The sequence below is a fragment of the Nerophis lumbriciformis genome, linkage group LG17, assembly GCF_033978685.3.
Source record: "Nerophis lumbriciformis linkage group LG17, RoL_Nlum_v2.1, whole genome shotgun sequence".
NCBI classification, from domain to species: domain Eukaryota; kingdom Metazoa; phylum Chordata; class Actinopteri; order Syngnathiformes; family Syngnathidae; genus Nerophis; species Nerophis lumbriciformis.
The window spans coordinates 17773579-17791259 of record NC_084564.2 but is presented as its reverse complement, the minus strand read 5'-3'; the positions used below and the strand labels follow the sequence as shown (position 1 = coordinate 17791259).

At 37.3% G+C, this 17681-nt stretch overlaps 1 protein-coding gene across 2 annotated transcripts in view; it reads right to left on the bottom strand.

Annotated features, from left to right (window-relative positions):
- b3glcta (beta 3-glucosyltransferase a) overlaps positions 1 to 17681 on the bottom strand; it is a 136082-nt gene that overhangs the window by 15910 nt on the left and 102491 nt on the right. For both annotated transcript variants that reach the window (XM_061972636.1, XM_061972637.1), the window contains exons 10-11: positions 12158 to 12227; positions 10389 to 10502 (exon numbers count right to left, since the gene is read on the bottom strand). In XM_061972636.1, the coding sequence (XP_061828620.1) occupies positions 10389 to 10502; positions 12158 to 12227 (184 nt within the window). The remainder of the gene's footprint in view (positions 1 to 10388; positions 10503 to 12157; positions 12228 to 17681) is intronic.

Sequence of the window (17681 nt, the reverse complement as noted above, 5' to 3'; positions counted from 1 at the left end):
CTGTTTTGAGGCATGTTAAAAAAAAAAAAGCACTTTGTGACTTCAATAATAAATATGACAGTGCCATGTTGGCATTTTTTTTTCCATAACTTGAGTTGATTTATTTTGGAGTACCTTGTTACATTGTTTAATGCATCCAGCGGGGCATCACAACAAAATTAGGCATAATAATGTGTTAATTCCACGACTGTATATATCAGTATCGATTTGTATCAGAATCGGTAATTAAGAGTTGGACAATATCGGAATATCGGATATCGTCAAAAAAGCCATTATCGGACATCTCTAGCTGGAACCCATTATTCATGTTTAAATTGTTCCTTATTATGCACATTTTTCAATGTAGAAACCCTGTTCAAGAACCATTTATGCTTGTAAATTGAGGTTCCACTGTAGTTATGTTTTTCATAGAAATTACCCCTTTGGGTCTCAAATTTCTTCTTGACAAAATTAAAAATTTAGTAATTAAAATCAGGACTTGGCCTTGCAGTTGGTCGACAGATCTTAAAAGAGTACTACTGTATCACTACCATGTTATGCAAAACACTGCATGTACAGATGATAGGGGTTTTATGACGGGGACTATTTGAACCTGGAATTCCAAAAAATTACAAATGCCAGGCACGACTGACCGAACCTGAAATGAGCCAAGTTGGACACGACCATCGCACTAAACAAAAATGTCCTGCCGGAGGATGAGTCCGGTGGCAAAGCGATTGTGATCCACATCCACCGGCGGAATCATCCCATCTGAAATACGTGCACAGCATCACTGCTGCTGAGTTGTGAGCTCCCCTGTGGCAAGCATCACACAGAATACAGAGGCTTTACTGTATTATTTATGTGGCAGCCAAGGTGTTTTCTACCTGGTACCTGAATATAGAATAAGAGAGGACACCTTGAACTGCTGACAGGAATAAAATCCAAATCTTCCAGACAAGGCTGGCAACCTGGTTCCTAGTTAAAGCGCCTCGCTTGAGTGACGTCGGAGGCCCGTGGGAAGATGCAGACGCTTCGATGTTGGTGCGCCTCGCAGTAGCTGTCATTAAAATGTCAGTACCTGTGCTGCTTGCACTTACTGGGAAATAAATTTAAAAAAAATCAGCGACAAGATCACCTACTAAGGGGACTGTGGAGACACTGCTTGTCACCGCAGAGGGAAGCAACAGCAGGCAAAAACAACTTGTAATTAGAAAAAAGAGATTGAGCTTCTACTTGGTTAAATTTCCTCTCTCATATTTGCACTTGCTTAAAAAATGCGGCAGAACTAGATCCAAGAAAACGTTGCAAATGCGTACCATTCTGGAAAAAAATAAGTTAACCATTATTTAAGGTAAAAACAAATTAAATAAATGATAAATGGGTTGTACTTGTACAGCGCTTTTCTACCTTCAAGGTACTCAAAGCGCTTTGACACTACTTCCACATTTACCCATTCACACACACATTCACACACTGATGGAGGGAGCTGCCATGCAAGGCGCTAACCAGCAGCCATCAGGAGCAAGGGTGAAGTGTCTTGCTCAGGACACAACGGACATGACGAGGTTGGTACTAGGTGGGGATTGAACCAGGGACCCTCGGGTTGCACACGGCCACTCTTCCACGTCGTCCCAAAACAGTTTAATTCAAAAGGGAACTGCACTTTTTTTTTTTTTAATTTTGCCTATCATTCCCAATCCCTATGTATGACAAGAACACATATGTTTTTTTTTATGCATTCTAAGTCGTAAAATACGACAATGAAGCCAATGGGAGTACTCTGTTGCGCCCTCTAAAAACATCCAAAAAGCGGAAACAATTACAATTCATGACCTGAATATTAACCAAGTATGCGCAATATTGTTATTATAAGCGCTAACGCAGAGAAACTACTTTTAGCGGTGCCAAAATCACAATCACAGAGAGCTAACTAGCTTATGCAGCTACAGTACTGACACACTGAGCTGCAGCTGCTGCCTCTGAGTGGCTAAAAGTCGAGATTATAAATCATGCCTCTCACTTGTACAGTAGAAAGTTGTTGCCATAAACCGAGAAGTGAGTCAACTTTGACATTCAACTTAGATCCAAAGATGGCAAAAAAGACACCAAAAGACACTTTTTTTTAACCTGCGTGGGGATTATGATTAATTCCTCATCGAAACAGGAAGATGTACACATCCCATCAGTCGACATCCCAGTGAGAGCAGACATTGTACAGTAAGTGATTGTTTTAGCAAATACTGCTGCATGATGCTTAGTGTTTAATTAGTTTAATCTGTTTAGCACAGAGCTTTTAAAATTGGTAGATCATCCTCTGTATATTCAGGCTCAGAAATATGCGGTTCTGCATCATCATTTTTCCCAAAGTAGTCGTGGGGTCATGGAGTCTGCATGATGCGTAGTGTTATTGATGTTGTTGAAGGGAAAAGCGAACATTGGGATGCTTCTGTAAAATGAGTACGCCACAGTACGCTTAAAATGACCCAAATATGTAAATGTTACGTTATTATGAATGTTCCTGTTACTGCATTACATATATACTTACAGCATGAAACTGTGATGGAGGTTTTTAGAGCGCTTAATAGGCGGAATAGAGCGACTTTCATTTACTCCATTGTTAGCTGACTTTTGCTAGGGTTTATTTAAAAGTTAGAATGCATAAAAAAGGAAAAACATATATGTTATTGTCTTATATAGATTGTGAATGATAGACAAAATTCCAGAAAATGTGCAGTTCCCCTTTAATATTGACAAGGGACCTACTGTATGTTGATCCTCTAGTAACCCAGAGACACCTTAAAGAGTAAATGTCTACAAACAATTGACTGGCACCAATTGTATTATAATGTTTTAGGGGTGTTTTATGCTGCCTAATCCAATACCAATAATCTATAGGCGAGATCTGCTGAAACCGTTTACATGTATTGAATGTAAATTTTAATCACAATTATCATCAGAAAAAATACACGACAAAGTAACAGTATCTGCACAATACTTAAACTGTTTCCTTATTTTCTTTTATTCCAACCAATTGTTTGAGGAAAATAAAGTCAATAGTACACAATAACTAAACAAAAGCAAAAACTACTATCTACTCATTTAAAACCTTTGGTTTTTGTCCTCAAAGTCCTCCCCTGTCCAGAGAATTAGTCCCTGAGTTTTTAAGCATGAACAAAAATGACAAAAACATATTGTAAATTGTTTTTAAGAAATACTGCTTTAATCACTTTAGTATTGATCATATACAGATACTATGCCTTGGAATCGACACTGTCGTTATATGGATGGTTGTCTGTCTATCTGTGTTGGCCATGCGATGGATGGATATATATCCTCTCTCTAGACTCATAATAAAGGTACTTTTTTTCTACATTAAAACACTTCTTTGTGGTCTAGATCAGTGTTTCCTAACCACTGTTGGGCCACGTGCACCCCGCAGAGGACCGCATAAAAAATGTGTTTCTCAGCTGTGGTCTGTATGATTTGCAGCGGCGCTCAGTTGTACTACACGTTTCTACCACTTCTGGCAGTAATGATAACCTCACACAAACAGAAGAAGCCTGGAGCTATCATTCTCAATTTAGTTTATTTATGTTAGCACAAAATAATTGTATGTAAATTTATTTTTTTGTCAGTTATTTATGACTCCCTTCTTATGCATAATATTTTGTTTGTACTTACTTTTCTAATCAGCTTGGCCTAAGCATCAGGTTTATGTTAAATAGATAATATTTGTGATTAACACATGGTTTCATATTATTTGACAAGGTTGTAAACTAGGTTAGATGTAATTATTGAATACCGTTAAAATCAAGAGTAAGATTACTAATTCAGTGCGAATATTTCAGTTGATTCAGTGAATAGTACCTGGGCCCTTCTGTCGTGGAAAAGTTGGGCCACAAGCTTAAAAAGGTTAAGAACCCCTGATCTATATATTATGTATTGCAGTAGTTCTTAACCATTGTTGGGCCGCGAGAGCCCCGCCAAAAAGTATCTGTTTTTCAGCTGTGGTTTGTATGGGCCTTAGCGGTACTCCGTTGTAATACACTTTTCCACCACTTGTGGCAGTAATGACAATCTCAAACAAACAAAAGAAGTCTGTAGCTAAAGTCATAGAGAAGTTTCTTTAGCGCAAAAATTATGACTAAAGTGTTAAAGCTGTATTTTTATTTGCACTTTAATTTTATTGACAGTTTAGTTAAGAAACATTAATTATTAGGGTATTTATTTTAACATTACATAATTGTACACTCATTTTTCATCAGTTATTAATGAGTCCTTTCTTATGCAGTATATTTGGTTAGTACTTATTTTTCTAATCAGTCTGACCTAAGCCTAAGGTTTATGTGTTAAATAAATAACCTTTGCGATTAACCCATGGTTTTATCAAAATTGATAAGGTTAGATATAATTATTCAATGCGATAAAAATCAAGAGTAAGATTACTAGTTCAGTTGTAATATTTGAGTGGTCCCCAGGCCCCATTGTCGTGGAAAAGTTGGGCCTTAAGGTCAAAAAGGTTAAACACCCCTGTTGTACTGGGTGTAAATATTTCTCCACAGTCACATTTATACAATGCAAATTTCCTTCAAATCTCACTAAGATCAATTTGCACAATTTCACATCAATCTTGTGTGAGGAAAAAGTGTCACAAAAACAACACAAAAGCCAAAGAAAAGCAAAATGTTCAAAAACTGAATCCCTCGATGCTCCCTGAGCTGAGGTCTGACGCCGTGGATTGCAAAGCATTTGTGCAATGCAAAGGCACATTTTCTCAGAAAATTGGACACTAATAAATGGTCGATTTGGAGCTACCTGGTGCTACTGGGTGGCTCCGTCTTCCTTGTGAAATAAAAAAAAAAAACCCAGAAGAAGTAAGAAAGTTGAATTCCTAAACATATTTGTTTTGCTTCTCATGTTATTTGCTCACTTTTTGTTTCCCACACTTTCCATAAAAATTACTCACTCAACCGTCATGGCCAATTATACAAATTTGACGATGTCATCTAACCCCTTTCCTGCAACCAAGCACAAATAAGTTTGTATTCCTGCAGGAAACACTGTATTGACATGCATTTTTTCATGCAAAATAAATTATATCAACTTGTTTTTCATCACTTTTAAGCTTGAATCATGTTAAAATCCTATTCTGCTGATGCATATTCCTTCTGAAGGTGCTGAATTATGCATTGAAGAGCTCCCAGCCGTCCGTCAACCTGCTTAAGCAGCTTCACGATTGCTGACCTCTACTTGACATCAATACTTTCCCTTTAGCACTTCACGTGTGAATGCATTAATGATATGTTTGGGCTTGAAAGGTTGAGGCATTAGGATGAATAAATGAAGAAATAGTAAATATAAAAGTACATGTGACAGCTGAGTGGTGTGACATTGATGCCTGTTGACTTTTTGGCGCTCCGGGGGACGCTCCTGGCCATCATTAGCATCGAGTTGCAGGTTCTTAGAAAAAGCAACAGAGAGGAGGAAATAATGCACATCTGTACACTTTTAATTCTTTTTTTTTTTTTTTTGTGCAAAATCAGTGTGTTTTTTTCAAGGCTTCGAAAAATGTTGCTCAAAAAGTTAATTATGTCTTCTTATTCATATACTTTTCAAATGTTCTTGTCGTCAAAGAATATTTTCGGTATATTAGATGGAATTTTTACCTGACATGTTTCGACTGTCATCTGCAGTTTTCTTCAGAAATGTCACCTGACCACTGTGATGTGTTGCCTATCAGCTGTTATTATAGGTGTGGCCAACCAGGCAGACCTGTCAAGTCTACCTGGATGGCCCAAGGAAACCATCAATCGGGATGAGGGAGCATTCATGCTCTCGCATACCTGGGACTCCCTTCTCCATTAGCAATCAAACCAGGTAGACTTGACAGGTCTGCCTGGTTGGTTGGTCACGCCTATAAGAACAGTGGTCAGGTGTCCATTCTGAAGAAGACTGCAGATGACTGTCGAAACATGTCTAATATACCGAATATATTGTCTGACAACAAGAACATTTGAAAAGCCTAGAAACGTGTAATCTGTTCATTTGACATTCATTATTATTAATATTCTGATCTATTAACGCTGGCCAAAGGCGACAGTGATGCATTCATTTGATTTGGTGAGACGCAAACTAAATTCGATGCTACACTGACATTTTAATAACGGTCAGAACTGGTGTTGTCCCAATACTAATATTTTGATATCTGTATCTGAACTGAAATGTATTTCTAAACTTTTCAAAAATAAAGGGGGCCACAAAAAATGTCATTATTGGCTTTATTTTAACAGAAAATCTTATGATACATTAAACATATGTTCCTTATTGCACTCAAAGAAGAATGTTGGCATTAAATAAGATAGAAAACATACTAGACAACTTCTCGTTTAGTAGTAAGTCAGCAAACGAGTTACAAAGGCTCCTAATTAGTCTGCTGACGTATGCAGTAACATATTGTGTCATTCTATTATTTTGTCAAAAATAGGAGGGGCAACCAGTAGAAAAAGGCGCGATTAGTAATTAACATTTTCATTTACTGTTAATATTTGGTTACTTTCTGTTTTAACATGTTCTATTTACACTTCTGTTAAAATGTAACAAGCACTTATTCTTCTGTTGTTTGATAATTTACATAAGTTTTGGGTGATACTACAAATTTGGGGTATTGATCCAATACCAAGTAGTTTATGAACATTAATGAAATGAGAAAAACATTTGTGATAATAAAAAATATTGATGTAATCATTGTGGTATCGACTATATACGCCACTTATACTTGGTATCATTACAGTCGATGTTTGTATAGTTCCACCCATTTGTTTACATTCAGGAGCGCTAGCGTGCTGTTAGCGGTTAGCTATTGTATCCTCCTATGGTGTGTAGTGAAGCGTGTTTCGATATTTCTCGTCCTGCAGGGATGATACTTGTAAGAAACTTACTTTATTCGGCGGCGAGGATGAATGATTTAGAAGTACCGGTACCTAAAACACTGTGAAGGGGGCATTAGCCGCTAGCTAGCTAACTAGCGAGGATTAGCGAGAGTTTTTATTTATGTGAAATGATGTTAAAACCTTTTCATCAAAGATGAATTTAATTTGATGCATGTTTTGTACACATGATTTGCCACTTTCCAAGAATTACAATTTTATTTCTAGAAATGTACCTAATTTTAAGAGCTATTTACTTATTTGTAGTCAATGACTTTAATCAACTTTATAAATAAAGTTGATTTGATTTGATTTGATTTACAGAATAATTACAATTTTTGGTATGAATAATTATATTTTTTCTATTCTAGTTCAAAAATGATAAAATTGAGAAAACAGCTATTCAAATAAAATATTTTGGGTTTTCTCACATGGAAAGTCTTGTTTAAAGATTCCGTAACATCGTAAGGATGCCTAATTTAAGAATTGCAAGTTGAATATTGCTTTATTAGAATTAAATACCTATGTCTAACTTAAAAGTCCTGCTAATTTCAAGATATATATATCTTAATTTAGGATGTCTTATCAAGTAAAACTAACTAGCTGCATGGACAGACAACTATTTTTTAATGAAATTAAACTTTTTCATATTATATTTTGTCTGCTCTTTTTTTTAGTGCACTAAAACAAATTCAAGGGAAATAAATATTTTTTTTCATTTTTAATGAAAATTTATTTATTAATCACTATAATTTTTTGGGTACAAAAAACAATATAACATAATTAAAACAAAGCTATAAACTTTGCTACCTCAACCACAACAGGGATTTGAACCCAGCACCTTCAGGTTTGCAAAACAAGCAGTACTGTGTGCGCCACGAGAGCCTTGTCATTTATGAATTAACATTTTACTTGCGCTTAATCACGCAAGAGCGTGTGTTCTGCGTTTGGGGCGAGGCGGCTCTGGTCACCTGTCACAGTTTTCCAATTCCTCCCTAAAACTAAGACGCTTTAATTGGTTTGACTGGTTGTTAGGTTCAATCTTTTGCTACCAACATGAGTGGGAGTAGGAAGCAACAGTAAAAAGAACAGCTCCATGTGAGAAAGGACAGGCTTGGATAGTTTGTAGCCCGTCAAGGCCCAGCAGAGCAGAGTACTCTGACTTGGCCCCCTCGTTAGCCTGCACAGAGTTACGGATGAGAGGCTGCAGATTGCACTGCCCTCCTTCCGACGCCTCATCCTACTCCTCCAATCTGCAGTGACCACAGCCAATGTATCATCCCATTAAGGCGCAAACACCAAAGGTCTTAGGTAGTCTTTTAGTCACAGACAGCTATCTGCTGTCCGGAATAATTTGCTCTCCAAAAGGTCTCAGCCTAAGGCAGTCCTTCTCAAATAGTGGGGCGGGTCCCCCTGGGGGTACACGGTACGTGTGACCTCGGGGAACACGCTTTTTTTTTTTTTAGCCGTGCCAGATTATGACGACGTATGTAGCACTTGGCTTTACTGTAACCATGGTGAAAGAAAAGGAAAGACCGGTGTGTTGTTTCCAATAATGTTGATAAGCTTAAAATGTTATGCAGAGGTATAGTTATAACAATTTTATAGACAAAATTATACTACTTATAGTTACTGTGAAGAGTGGGCGGGGGCACGAAAAATGTTCTTCTTCTGGGGGGGCGTAACAGAAAATATATGAGAAGCACTGGCCTAAGACAATGCAGAGAAAGCGGTCTGCACTCGACACACTGCAAAAAGTCAGTGTTAAAAAACAAGAAAAAAAATACAAAAATGAGGGGTATTTTATTTGAACTAAGCAAAATTATCTGCCAATAAAACAAGAAAATTCGGCTTGTGAAGACTTTCCAAAACAAGTAAAATTATCTAACCTCAATGAACCCAAAAATACCTTAAAATAAGGATATTCTCACTAATAACAAGTGCACATTTCTTGGTAGAAAAAAAAGAGACCTTTTTGCTCAATATGTTGAAATATATTCTTAAATTAAGCAAATACTAGTGCCATTATCTTGACATAATGATATGCGCTCGGCATCATGTTTTTTTTTTCTTGCTTGAAGTAAGAAATGATTACTTTAAAAAAGTAGTTTTATACTTGTGAGTGTTGATGACACAGCTTTGCATCAGTTGATATTCTAGTTTGAAGCATGTTTTACTCAATATAGGTCATAAAATCTCAGCTACAAGCTGTAATATCTTACTGAGATCAATTAGGACCAAAACCCTTAAAACAAGTAAAAAATAAAATCTGCTTAGTGAGAAGAATTATTTTGTCAGACAGAAAATAAGCAAATATCACCTTTATTTGAGATATTTAATCTTACTTAGGTTTCAGTTTTTGCAGTGCACAAAGTTGTTAAACAGCTGGATGCAAAAGTGCCTTTTTTTGGGAAGGAGAGTAAAACACTTTTGCCTGGGGCAAAGCCTTCACCTTATAAACAGGAATGTTCTTTAGGTAATCCTTCGAATTAGTTAAAAAAAAAATCACCGCAGGCTACAAAAAGAATCTGAAATTTTCATTCTGTCATGACTTTAAATTCTCAATATCCAGTCATCCATTTATCAATAAATGAGTAGCTTAGGCTGCAAGATCTTGGCTTCGGGACTGAAAGGTTGGGGGATGAATAGCTTACTAATTGGAGGGAAACTGTTGGCGTCACCTCGTGGGGCTCCGATTTGATCTCATCAAGTGATTCTCAAACTAGTGGTATGCAGGCGCTATCTAGTGGTACGCCAAACAGTCACTTAATTATGTGCAATTCATTTTATTTGATTCGTTAATTAGGGAGGTTTTTATTTTCCTATATTAAAACAGTGTTTAGTCAAAAATCTGACTAACTTACGAAAGAAGGACTGAGGGAGAAAAAATTGTATAAGCTGAAGCAAATAGGAAAATGGCGGAAGTACAATAATTTTAACAGTTGACATGAGCCACTATAAAGTTTATTTGTTGTTTTATGCATTTTTTAAATGTATTTATATAATTTTATTTTCATGTGATGTATTTGTGCATTTATTTTAAAGCATAATTGTTATTGTAGTATTTTATTCATCCTGTTGTGTTAAAATGTACATGTGACACTGCTTTGCACAATTTTTTTTAAATGGTCTCTTATGTCTGTACAGCATTTTGGCCAGCTGGGGTTGTTTTTAAATGTGCTATATAAATGATTACATTGGAACAAATCCCACAAAAATATGTATGTACATAGCTTAATATATAATAGATTTTATGGAGGGTTTTACTGTTTGGGCCCACAAACAAAAAAAAAAGATGCTGTATGTGTGTGCCGATTCAATTTCAATCAATATTTGGCCATGGTGGAGGTCTGTGCTAAATTAGTTTCAACTACAGCTGTCACATCTGTGATGTCCCCCCCCCCCATTTTCAATTTCATCTCGTTGACCCTGAAACAGCACGATAAAAGAGGATGCTGAAATTGCAAAGGATTCGCTTACCACGCTCGGTGTTGGGCACGCCTAAGTTGACGGTGGGTATTGAAGGATCCGCGTGGTCACTGTAGTACTCCAAATAGATGGCGTCCCTCTCCCAAGTCTTCTTGATCACTGGAACTGGGGCCACGGATGAAATAGTCAATCAATAAAATAGTTTTCAACTGTGCTATGTTGGCATTGAATCAAAACGATCAAAACAACCTGGGTGGAAATTAAGGTGTCACACGAGGTACGACTTCATTTCATTGTGACATTTTCAAATGAGTTTCTGCCAGCCTTCCTGGAATCCAGCGAGACTCTATAGATACTGTTTACAACGTGTGACATTTAAAGCTGAAGAAAGCTTCTTGATGTAAGCTTGTCATGAAAGGCATTTCATATTTTGCATTTCTTGCCAAATAAGGTAACTAAATATTAGAAACAGCACTCAGTAGTATTATGCGGTACAAGTACTAGAATTGTAAAGGTCATGGAAGAGATTGTTTGTTTCGGACTTATTCAAGTCAACATCTCCGATAAGGAGTAGTTTGGTTTATTTAATCCTGCTCTTTCTTCATGTCTCAGTAATCACTGTATCAGGGGTGTCCACTTGTTATTAGCTAATAGAATGTGTGATTTCACTGCATACATTTTTTTCTGGACATCGAATCTAATGCTCTTTAACGCCATTTATGGCCTTAATTTTTGCAAAATCAATTTAATGACTTTTAATGCTTTCTAATGACCCGCGGAAACCCTGTACTGAACCCCCAGTTGCTCCTGATGCTGGGTCATCAGTAGGTAAATGTGTTAATAGTGTCGAAGCTCTTTGAGTACTTTCAAGGTAGAAAAATGCTACACAAGTAAAATCCATTTACTATTTAAAAAACATGCTCCAATGAGGCGAAATTAACTGTGTGGTGTGTTAGGGTGAGTAAATCAAACACTCCCTTTCTATTACCCGTGTCATAAACTTCCCCTGAGTTCATTTTAAACAAACATGGCGTGGAACTTTTAAGACTTCTTCACTGTTTCAGAGAATGGCTTTTCACGCGGCAATAGCACCGAATGTTCGGCAAACATTCTGTGAGGAGAGGATAAAAACATCGGGCTTCAACACATCAAACCTTGTCGGCCACCTGACAAGGTTTAGCCTGCTGCTAAAGAAGATACCCCAAAGCCAGCTGCAAAGAAAGGTGTTCACAAACTACATTTAAAAAGATATATTCCTTGTTACTTTACACCTAATTTTAACTATTTTTGTGTTTTTCTTAGTAATTGTATTTCTGGAATGTGCAACGGGCCGTTAAAAATTAGCTGTGGACCGCACTTTGGACAACAATGCTCTAAATAAATAATAAAATGTTTTTTTGCAGGGATGACAGAAAAATAAAAAAGAAAGAAGTGGATAAAAAAATACTAAAAAGTAGAAACATAAATTACTGGGATAAATAATTCAAAATTAAAGATTAGAAAAAAAAACCTAAATAAATACAGCAGTGAAAAACTGAGTATAAACAAACAGTGTATGGACTAAGCAAAAACTTACAGTGTTTATTGTAAAAATAATGACAGATGAATGAAATTCAGGGTAAAAAATATCTGTTTGGTCTTTTTCAAAATACTAGTAAACACCATATGCTTTAACTGTCTCATAATACATTTTAAATTGTTTAATGAACCAAAAACAAAGCAATGTTATCTTTGCAAACACCTGTGTGTGGTAAAAGAAAATACACACAAATAATAATAAAACAATATTTATTTGAATAGGCATTAACCAAATCACTCACCTCTTTCGCTGTGGAACTTCCTACAAGTTTTTACGGCCACAAAAACATCTTCTTCATTCACCGGCTCACCCTTTCGTGAAAACAACAAACAACAGATCAGACAAATGTGGAAGCACAAAGTTCGATTTTAAATGCATCCAAGCGATGGGGATCGACTTTTCAGGCTGTGATTGTGTGTCAAGAGGTCTCTGCAAAAAGAGTACGGAATGACATTTTCTCTCCAATGGGCTGACGATGGTTTGGCTTGATGACACCTTTGCAGGCTTGCAGAGAATTTCGCCTGGTCAACTGTCTGAGCATTTGAGATATATTTTAAAAAACAGTTGGCCGACAACACTGTACACCTGGTGATGGGACTAAAAGAGGAAATGGCACATCTCTGTGAAACTTACTCAGTCAAACTAAAGGATTTAGTCACCCTCACAGAATGCATTATAATACTGAGGCTAAATTTACATTGATTGCACACGGTGCTAATCTCACAACCTAATGGCAGTGTATAACCTCAGACATTGATGGATGCTGAATTATTGCCACAGCAGCTAATTCAAATGAGGTGATTAATCTATGTTTAAAACAAGATAACTGTATGATGGCGAGGAAGGCAAGGCGTTTCATGGCCACGCTTATTTGGAGGCGAAACGATTCGCCCATTTACTATACCGCAGTGCTTTATTAGGGAGGACATCACATACATTACTGCGCTTGAATCAATGGCTGAGTAGCAACATTTTAAAGCGCATGCAGAGCGAGATAAATCTACTGGATGCTGACCTTATGATACTTTAAAAGCAGCTACTGCCATACTGTATACTTTTAAAAACAAATACATCAGGACGTTGCCTACAGCCACGTTGATGTTTTTTTGGTCTGGTGCTAATTAGCCGCTGGTGGCTTTTTCAGTCCGTGGAAACTATAGGACTCACAGCAGTTAATTGACAAGCGCAGGCATACTTGCCAACCGTCCCGGATTTTCCGGGAGACTCCCGAAATTCAGCGCCTCTCCCGAAAACCTCCCGGGACAAATTTTCTCCCGAAAATCTCCCGAAATTCAGGCGGAGCTGGAAGCCACGCCCCCTCCAGCTCCATGCGGACCTGAGTGACGTGTCAACAGCCTGTAATCTCGTCCGCTTTCCCACAATATAACAGCGTGCCTGCCCAAACACGTTATAACTGTAGAATGATTGAGGGCGAGTTCTTGGTTTCTTATGTGGGTTTATTGTTAGGCAGTTTCATTAACGTCCTCCCAGCGCGGTAACAACACACAACAACAGCAGTCACGTTTTTGTCTACCGTAAAGCAGTTCGTCTGCCGTAAACAGCAATGTTGTTGTAATATATTGAGTTGGAGGCAATAACCAGGCGAGGTGATGAAGTACGTCTCTTTACTGTAGACTTCAGAACAGACTCACACACTTGACGTCAGGTGCGCAACACCACGTAAATCGTTGGCCAACCAAAAAGTAACCCCAGTACGCTATAGCCAACATTCACCAGGAGATGGCAACAGACAAACATAGATCACTCTATTACATTCCTCCCCTTTTAGAAATGTAGAAGTTACTAAAAATAAATAAACAACCTAACCAAAAAATGCAGCAGCTCAATTAAAAATCTGTACTTAAGCGACATTCTTTTTTTCTTTTTTTTAGTACTGAACTCTTAACCCTCATTTGTAAACAATAACATGCTTATTATACAAACAGTATTTGTACACCTTTAACACAGATTTTTATACTGTCTTCAGAGATTCAGTTTTTTTGGTGGTACTCGAAACCTTTCTGGGTACCTGCGAAAGGGTGTTCAGCATGGTTAGAAAAATAGTGACAGAGAATAGAACAAGGATGGACAATTCAACCCTTAACTCAACAATGAGTAGATGAGTGTTATGTGTGTAAATAAATGAACACTGAAATTCAATATTTCTTTTATATATATATATATATATATATATAAAACAATATATATATAGCTAGAATTCACTGAAAGTCAAGTATTTCTTATATATATATATATATATATATATACACAATATATATATATATATATATATATATATAAATATATATATATATATATATATGAAATACTTGACTTGGTGAATTCTAGCTGTAAATATACTCCTCCCCTCTTAGCCACACCCCCAACCGCGGTCCCGCCCCACCCCGACCACGCCCCTCCCCCACCCCCCACCTCCCGAAATCGGAGGTCTCAAGGTAGGCAAGTATGAGCGCAGGGGTGTCCAAAATTTTTCCACCGACAGCCGCATACTGAAAAATGAAAGAATGTGGGGGGCCACTTTGATTAATTTTGTACAATAAAGATGCTAAATTCAATTCAATGTACTGGACAAAGCTATTAAACAACGTAAGATTTTGGTTTATAGGTGACAAGGAGTTGGTAGTGTTACATCTAATAGAGTTTGTTAATAAACAATTTATTAAATATTCAGAACATGTCAAGAAACAACTAGCTGCGGGCCGAAAGTGGCCCATTGACCGCACTTTGGACACCTCTGGACTAGAGGCATTAAATTACCAGTAGAGTCGAAAGACAAGTTGACTCAATACTGAAGCTATTATCATATGTCTGCTGTATGACACTGAAAGACATACAAAGTTTGCGAGTGAATATAAAAAAAGTATCAATCTCACAGAGATTCCCGAGCCATTTTAAGAGATAATGAGGAAGCCAGTCACGTGATCGCGTGACATAGAGGTAGGAACCGCAGATCCCTTCCCTATCAACAACAATGCAAATCATGCAGACTTTGTGAGAGCTACTTCGGGAAAAATGATGATCCAGAAACGTATATTGTTGATCCTGAATATCAGGAGAATGAGCTACAACTTTTAGAAGCTCTGATAAAAAAAAAAACAAGCTTTAGTGAAACACTAAGTATCATGTAGCAGTATTGCTAAGTGCTAAACAAGAAATAAAAATTACAAACGTAATAAAACGATAGCTAACTGTACAATGTCTGCTCTCACTTTGATGACGACTGATAGGATGTCTATATCTTTCCGTTTACATGAAGAATTATTCATGATTGGACTCTCACTATTATGTTGGATCCACTATGGGCTGGACTTTCACTGATATGTTGGATCCACTATGGACTGGACTTTCACAATATTATGTCAGACCCACTCGACATCCATTGCTTTCGGTCTCCCCTAGAGGGGGGGGGGTTACCCACATATGCGGTCCTCTCCAAGGTTTTTCATAGTCATTCACATCGACGTCCCACTGGGGTGAGTTTTTCCTTGCCCTTATGTGGGCTCTGTACCGAGGATGTCGTTGTGGCTTGTGCAGCCCTTTGAGACACTTGTGATTTAGGGCTATATAAATAAACATTGATTGATGATTGATTGATTTATGATGCACACAAAGGGTTAACGAGGAAAAGTTTCCCTACACACTGTCTACGGTTGTGTGTATTCGTCTCCATCCCTGGGTATAAATTGAATGACACAGATGAACAACTTCTATATTTATGGCTAAATCCTCATAATATCCAGATGAGAGGCATGATTTACAATTTATAATAACTTTGACCAGCCGAGACGCGATGATGCGGGAGCAGCAGGACATCGCGGCCAGCAGAAGGTCACTGAGCTGTGTGTTATCAATCCGCCACCAAAATATAGTTTGTCTGCGTTCACGCTTATAATAACAACATCGCTAATATTTGGTTAATATTCAGGTCATGATAATTTTATAAAGTATTGTTGGTAAGTTTTGGATGGTTATTTAGAGGGTTTTGTGGGCGTACTATTTATGTATTTATTTATTTACGATTAGAACGCATTCAAAAAAACAACCAAAAAAACGTGTTCATGTCTTATATAAGGATTATGAATGATAGACAGCACATATCTCTCTAATTTTTTGCATATTTCCTATATGAATTATCTGATAGTATGGTCAGAGTGCAGAAGTGTTACTCCAGTGACGTCAACCTACGGAAAGTACCGAAGACAATCGGAGCGGAATATTCAAAACGGCTGACTGAATTTGTGGCATGTTGTGATGTTTAGACGGTATTTTCACATACTTTGTGGATTTTAAGTACAATTGGATATGGTTTAATGGATACAATGAAACACAATTAAGCATCCATCCATTTCTACCGCTTATTCCCTTCGAGGTCGCGGGTAGGGATGATGTTTGATAAGAAATTATCGAGTTCGAGCCTATTATCGAATCCTCTTATCGCACCGATTCTTTATCGAGTCCAAATAGGTTGTTGTATATGGAAAAAAACACACAATTGTTGGTTTGACAAATCACTTCACATTCTCTACTGCTCACTACTATAGTATTACCATATCTGAGTTATTGTGCAGAAATGTGGGGAAATAACTACAAATGTGCGCTACATTTGTTAACCGTGTTACAAAAAAAAAAATACACTGATACATAATGTTGGATATAGAGAACATACAAACACTTTATTTATTGAGTCAAAAATATTAAAGTTCGATGATTTGGTAAAATTGCAAACAGCTAAAATGATGTGGAATTAAATGATGGAATGGATTAAGTAAAGAAGTTAAACATTGTACTGATATGATCCAGTTTAAGAGATTGTTCAAATGAATAGTGCTTACAAAGTACAAAGAAGAAGAATTATGAGAAATACTTTCAACCTTATTGAAAATAAGATATTCTTCATCTCAGTATATTAATAATGACTGAATTAATTAATTACACATTACAAAACTATTGTATATACTAATTCACAGATATTTTATTATAAAAAGGTCAGTGAATGATGTATATATTTGTAAACGCTATGAAGTGGGAAAGGGGTAGGATTAAATAAGCTTTACTTCTTCCTACTCCTGTAAAGTGAAATGATATGAAGCTGTGTGATGTATTATACTGTAAGTGTGTTCATGTTCCAAATAAACTAAAGAAATAAAGAAAGCACTAGTTTATTACACAGACTTGCAAACTTTGTCGTGGTGTAGGCTACAAGATAAAGTTAACGTTATCAGACACATACAAAAAGGCTCATGTTAACGTTACCGTTAGCCACTGACTATGCTTATGCAACGTTAGTCTTGCTAACATTACTGCAGTCCTGGTTGACATAAGAGGTAACGTTACTACAAGTGAGCAGATATGGAAATTAACCGGCAACAGTTAACGTTAGTTACTCACCAGCATCACCGCCACGATAGCTGGGACTTGGGCAGCTGGCAGAAGAAGGGAGGGGTTCTTCGTCGTCTTTGCCGCTGCTTCAACACGTGTCGAAGACACGACACGCTTGTTGTGCTTCCCCCCCTTACACGAGAGCGAAGCCTGGCAATAATTGCATATTGCCGCTTCCTCGTTTTTTTGGGTGAAATGAAGCCATGCCTTGGAGCGCTTTCTCCGGTCCATTTTTTTTCCTGCTTTCCCCATCTGCGCCTAATGACTTAGCTACGTGACGTCATTTCTTGTGAAGTCCCACTGGGCATTTCTTGTCAGGACGGGATTCGTTCCCAGGGATTCGAATAAAGAACCAACTCTTTTTC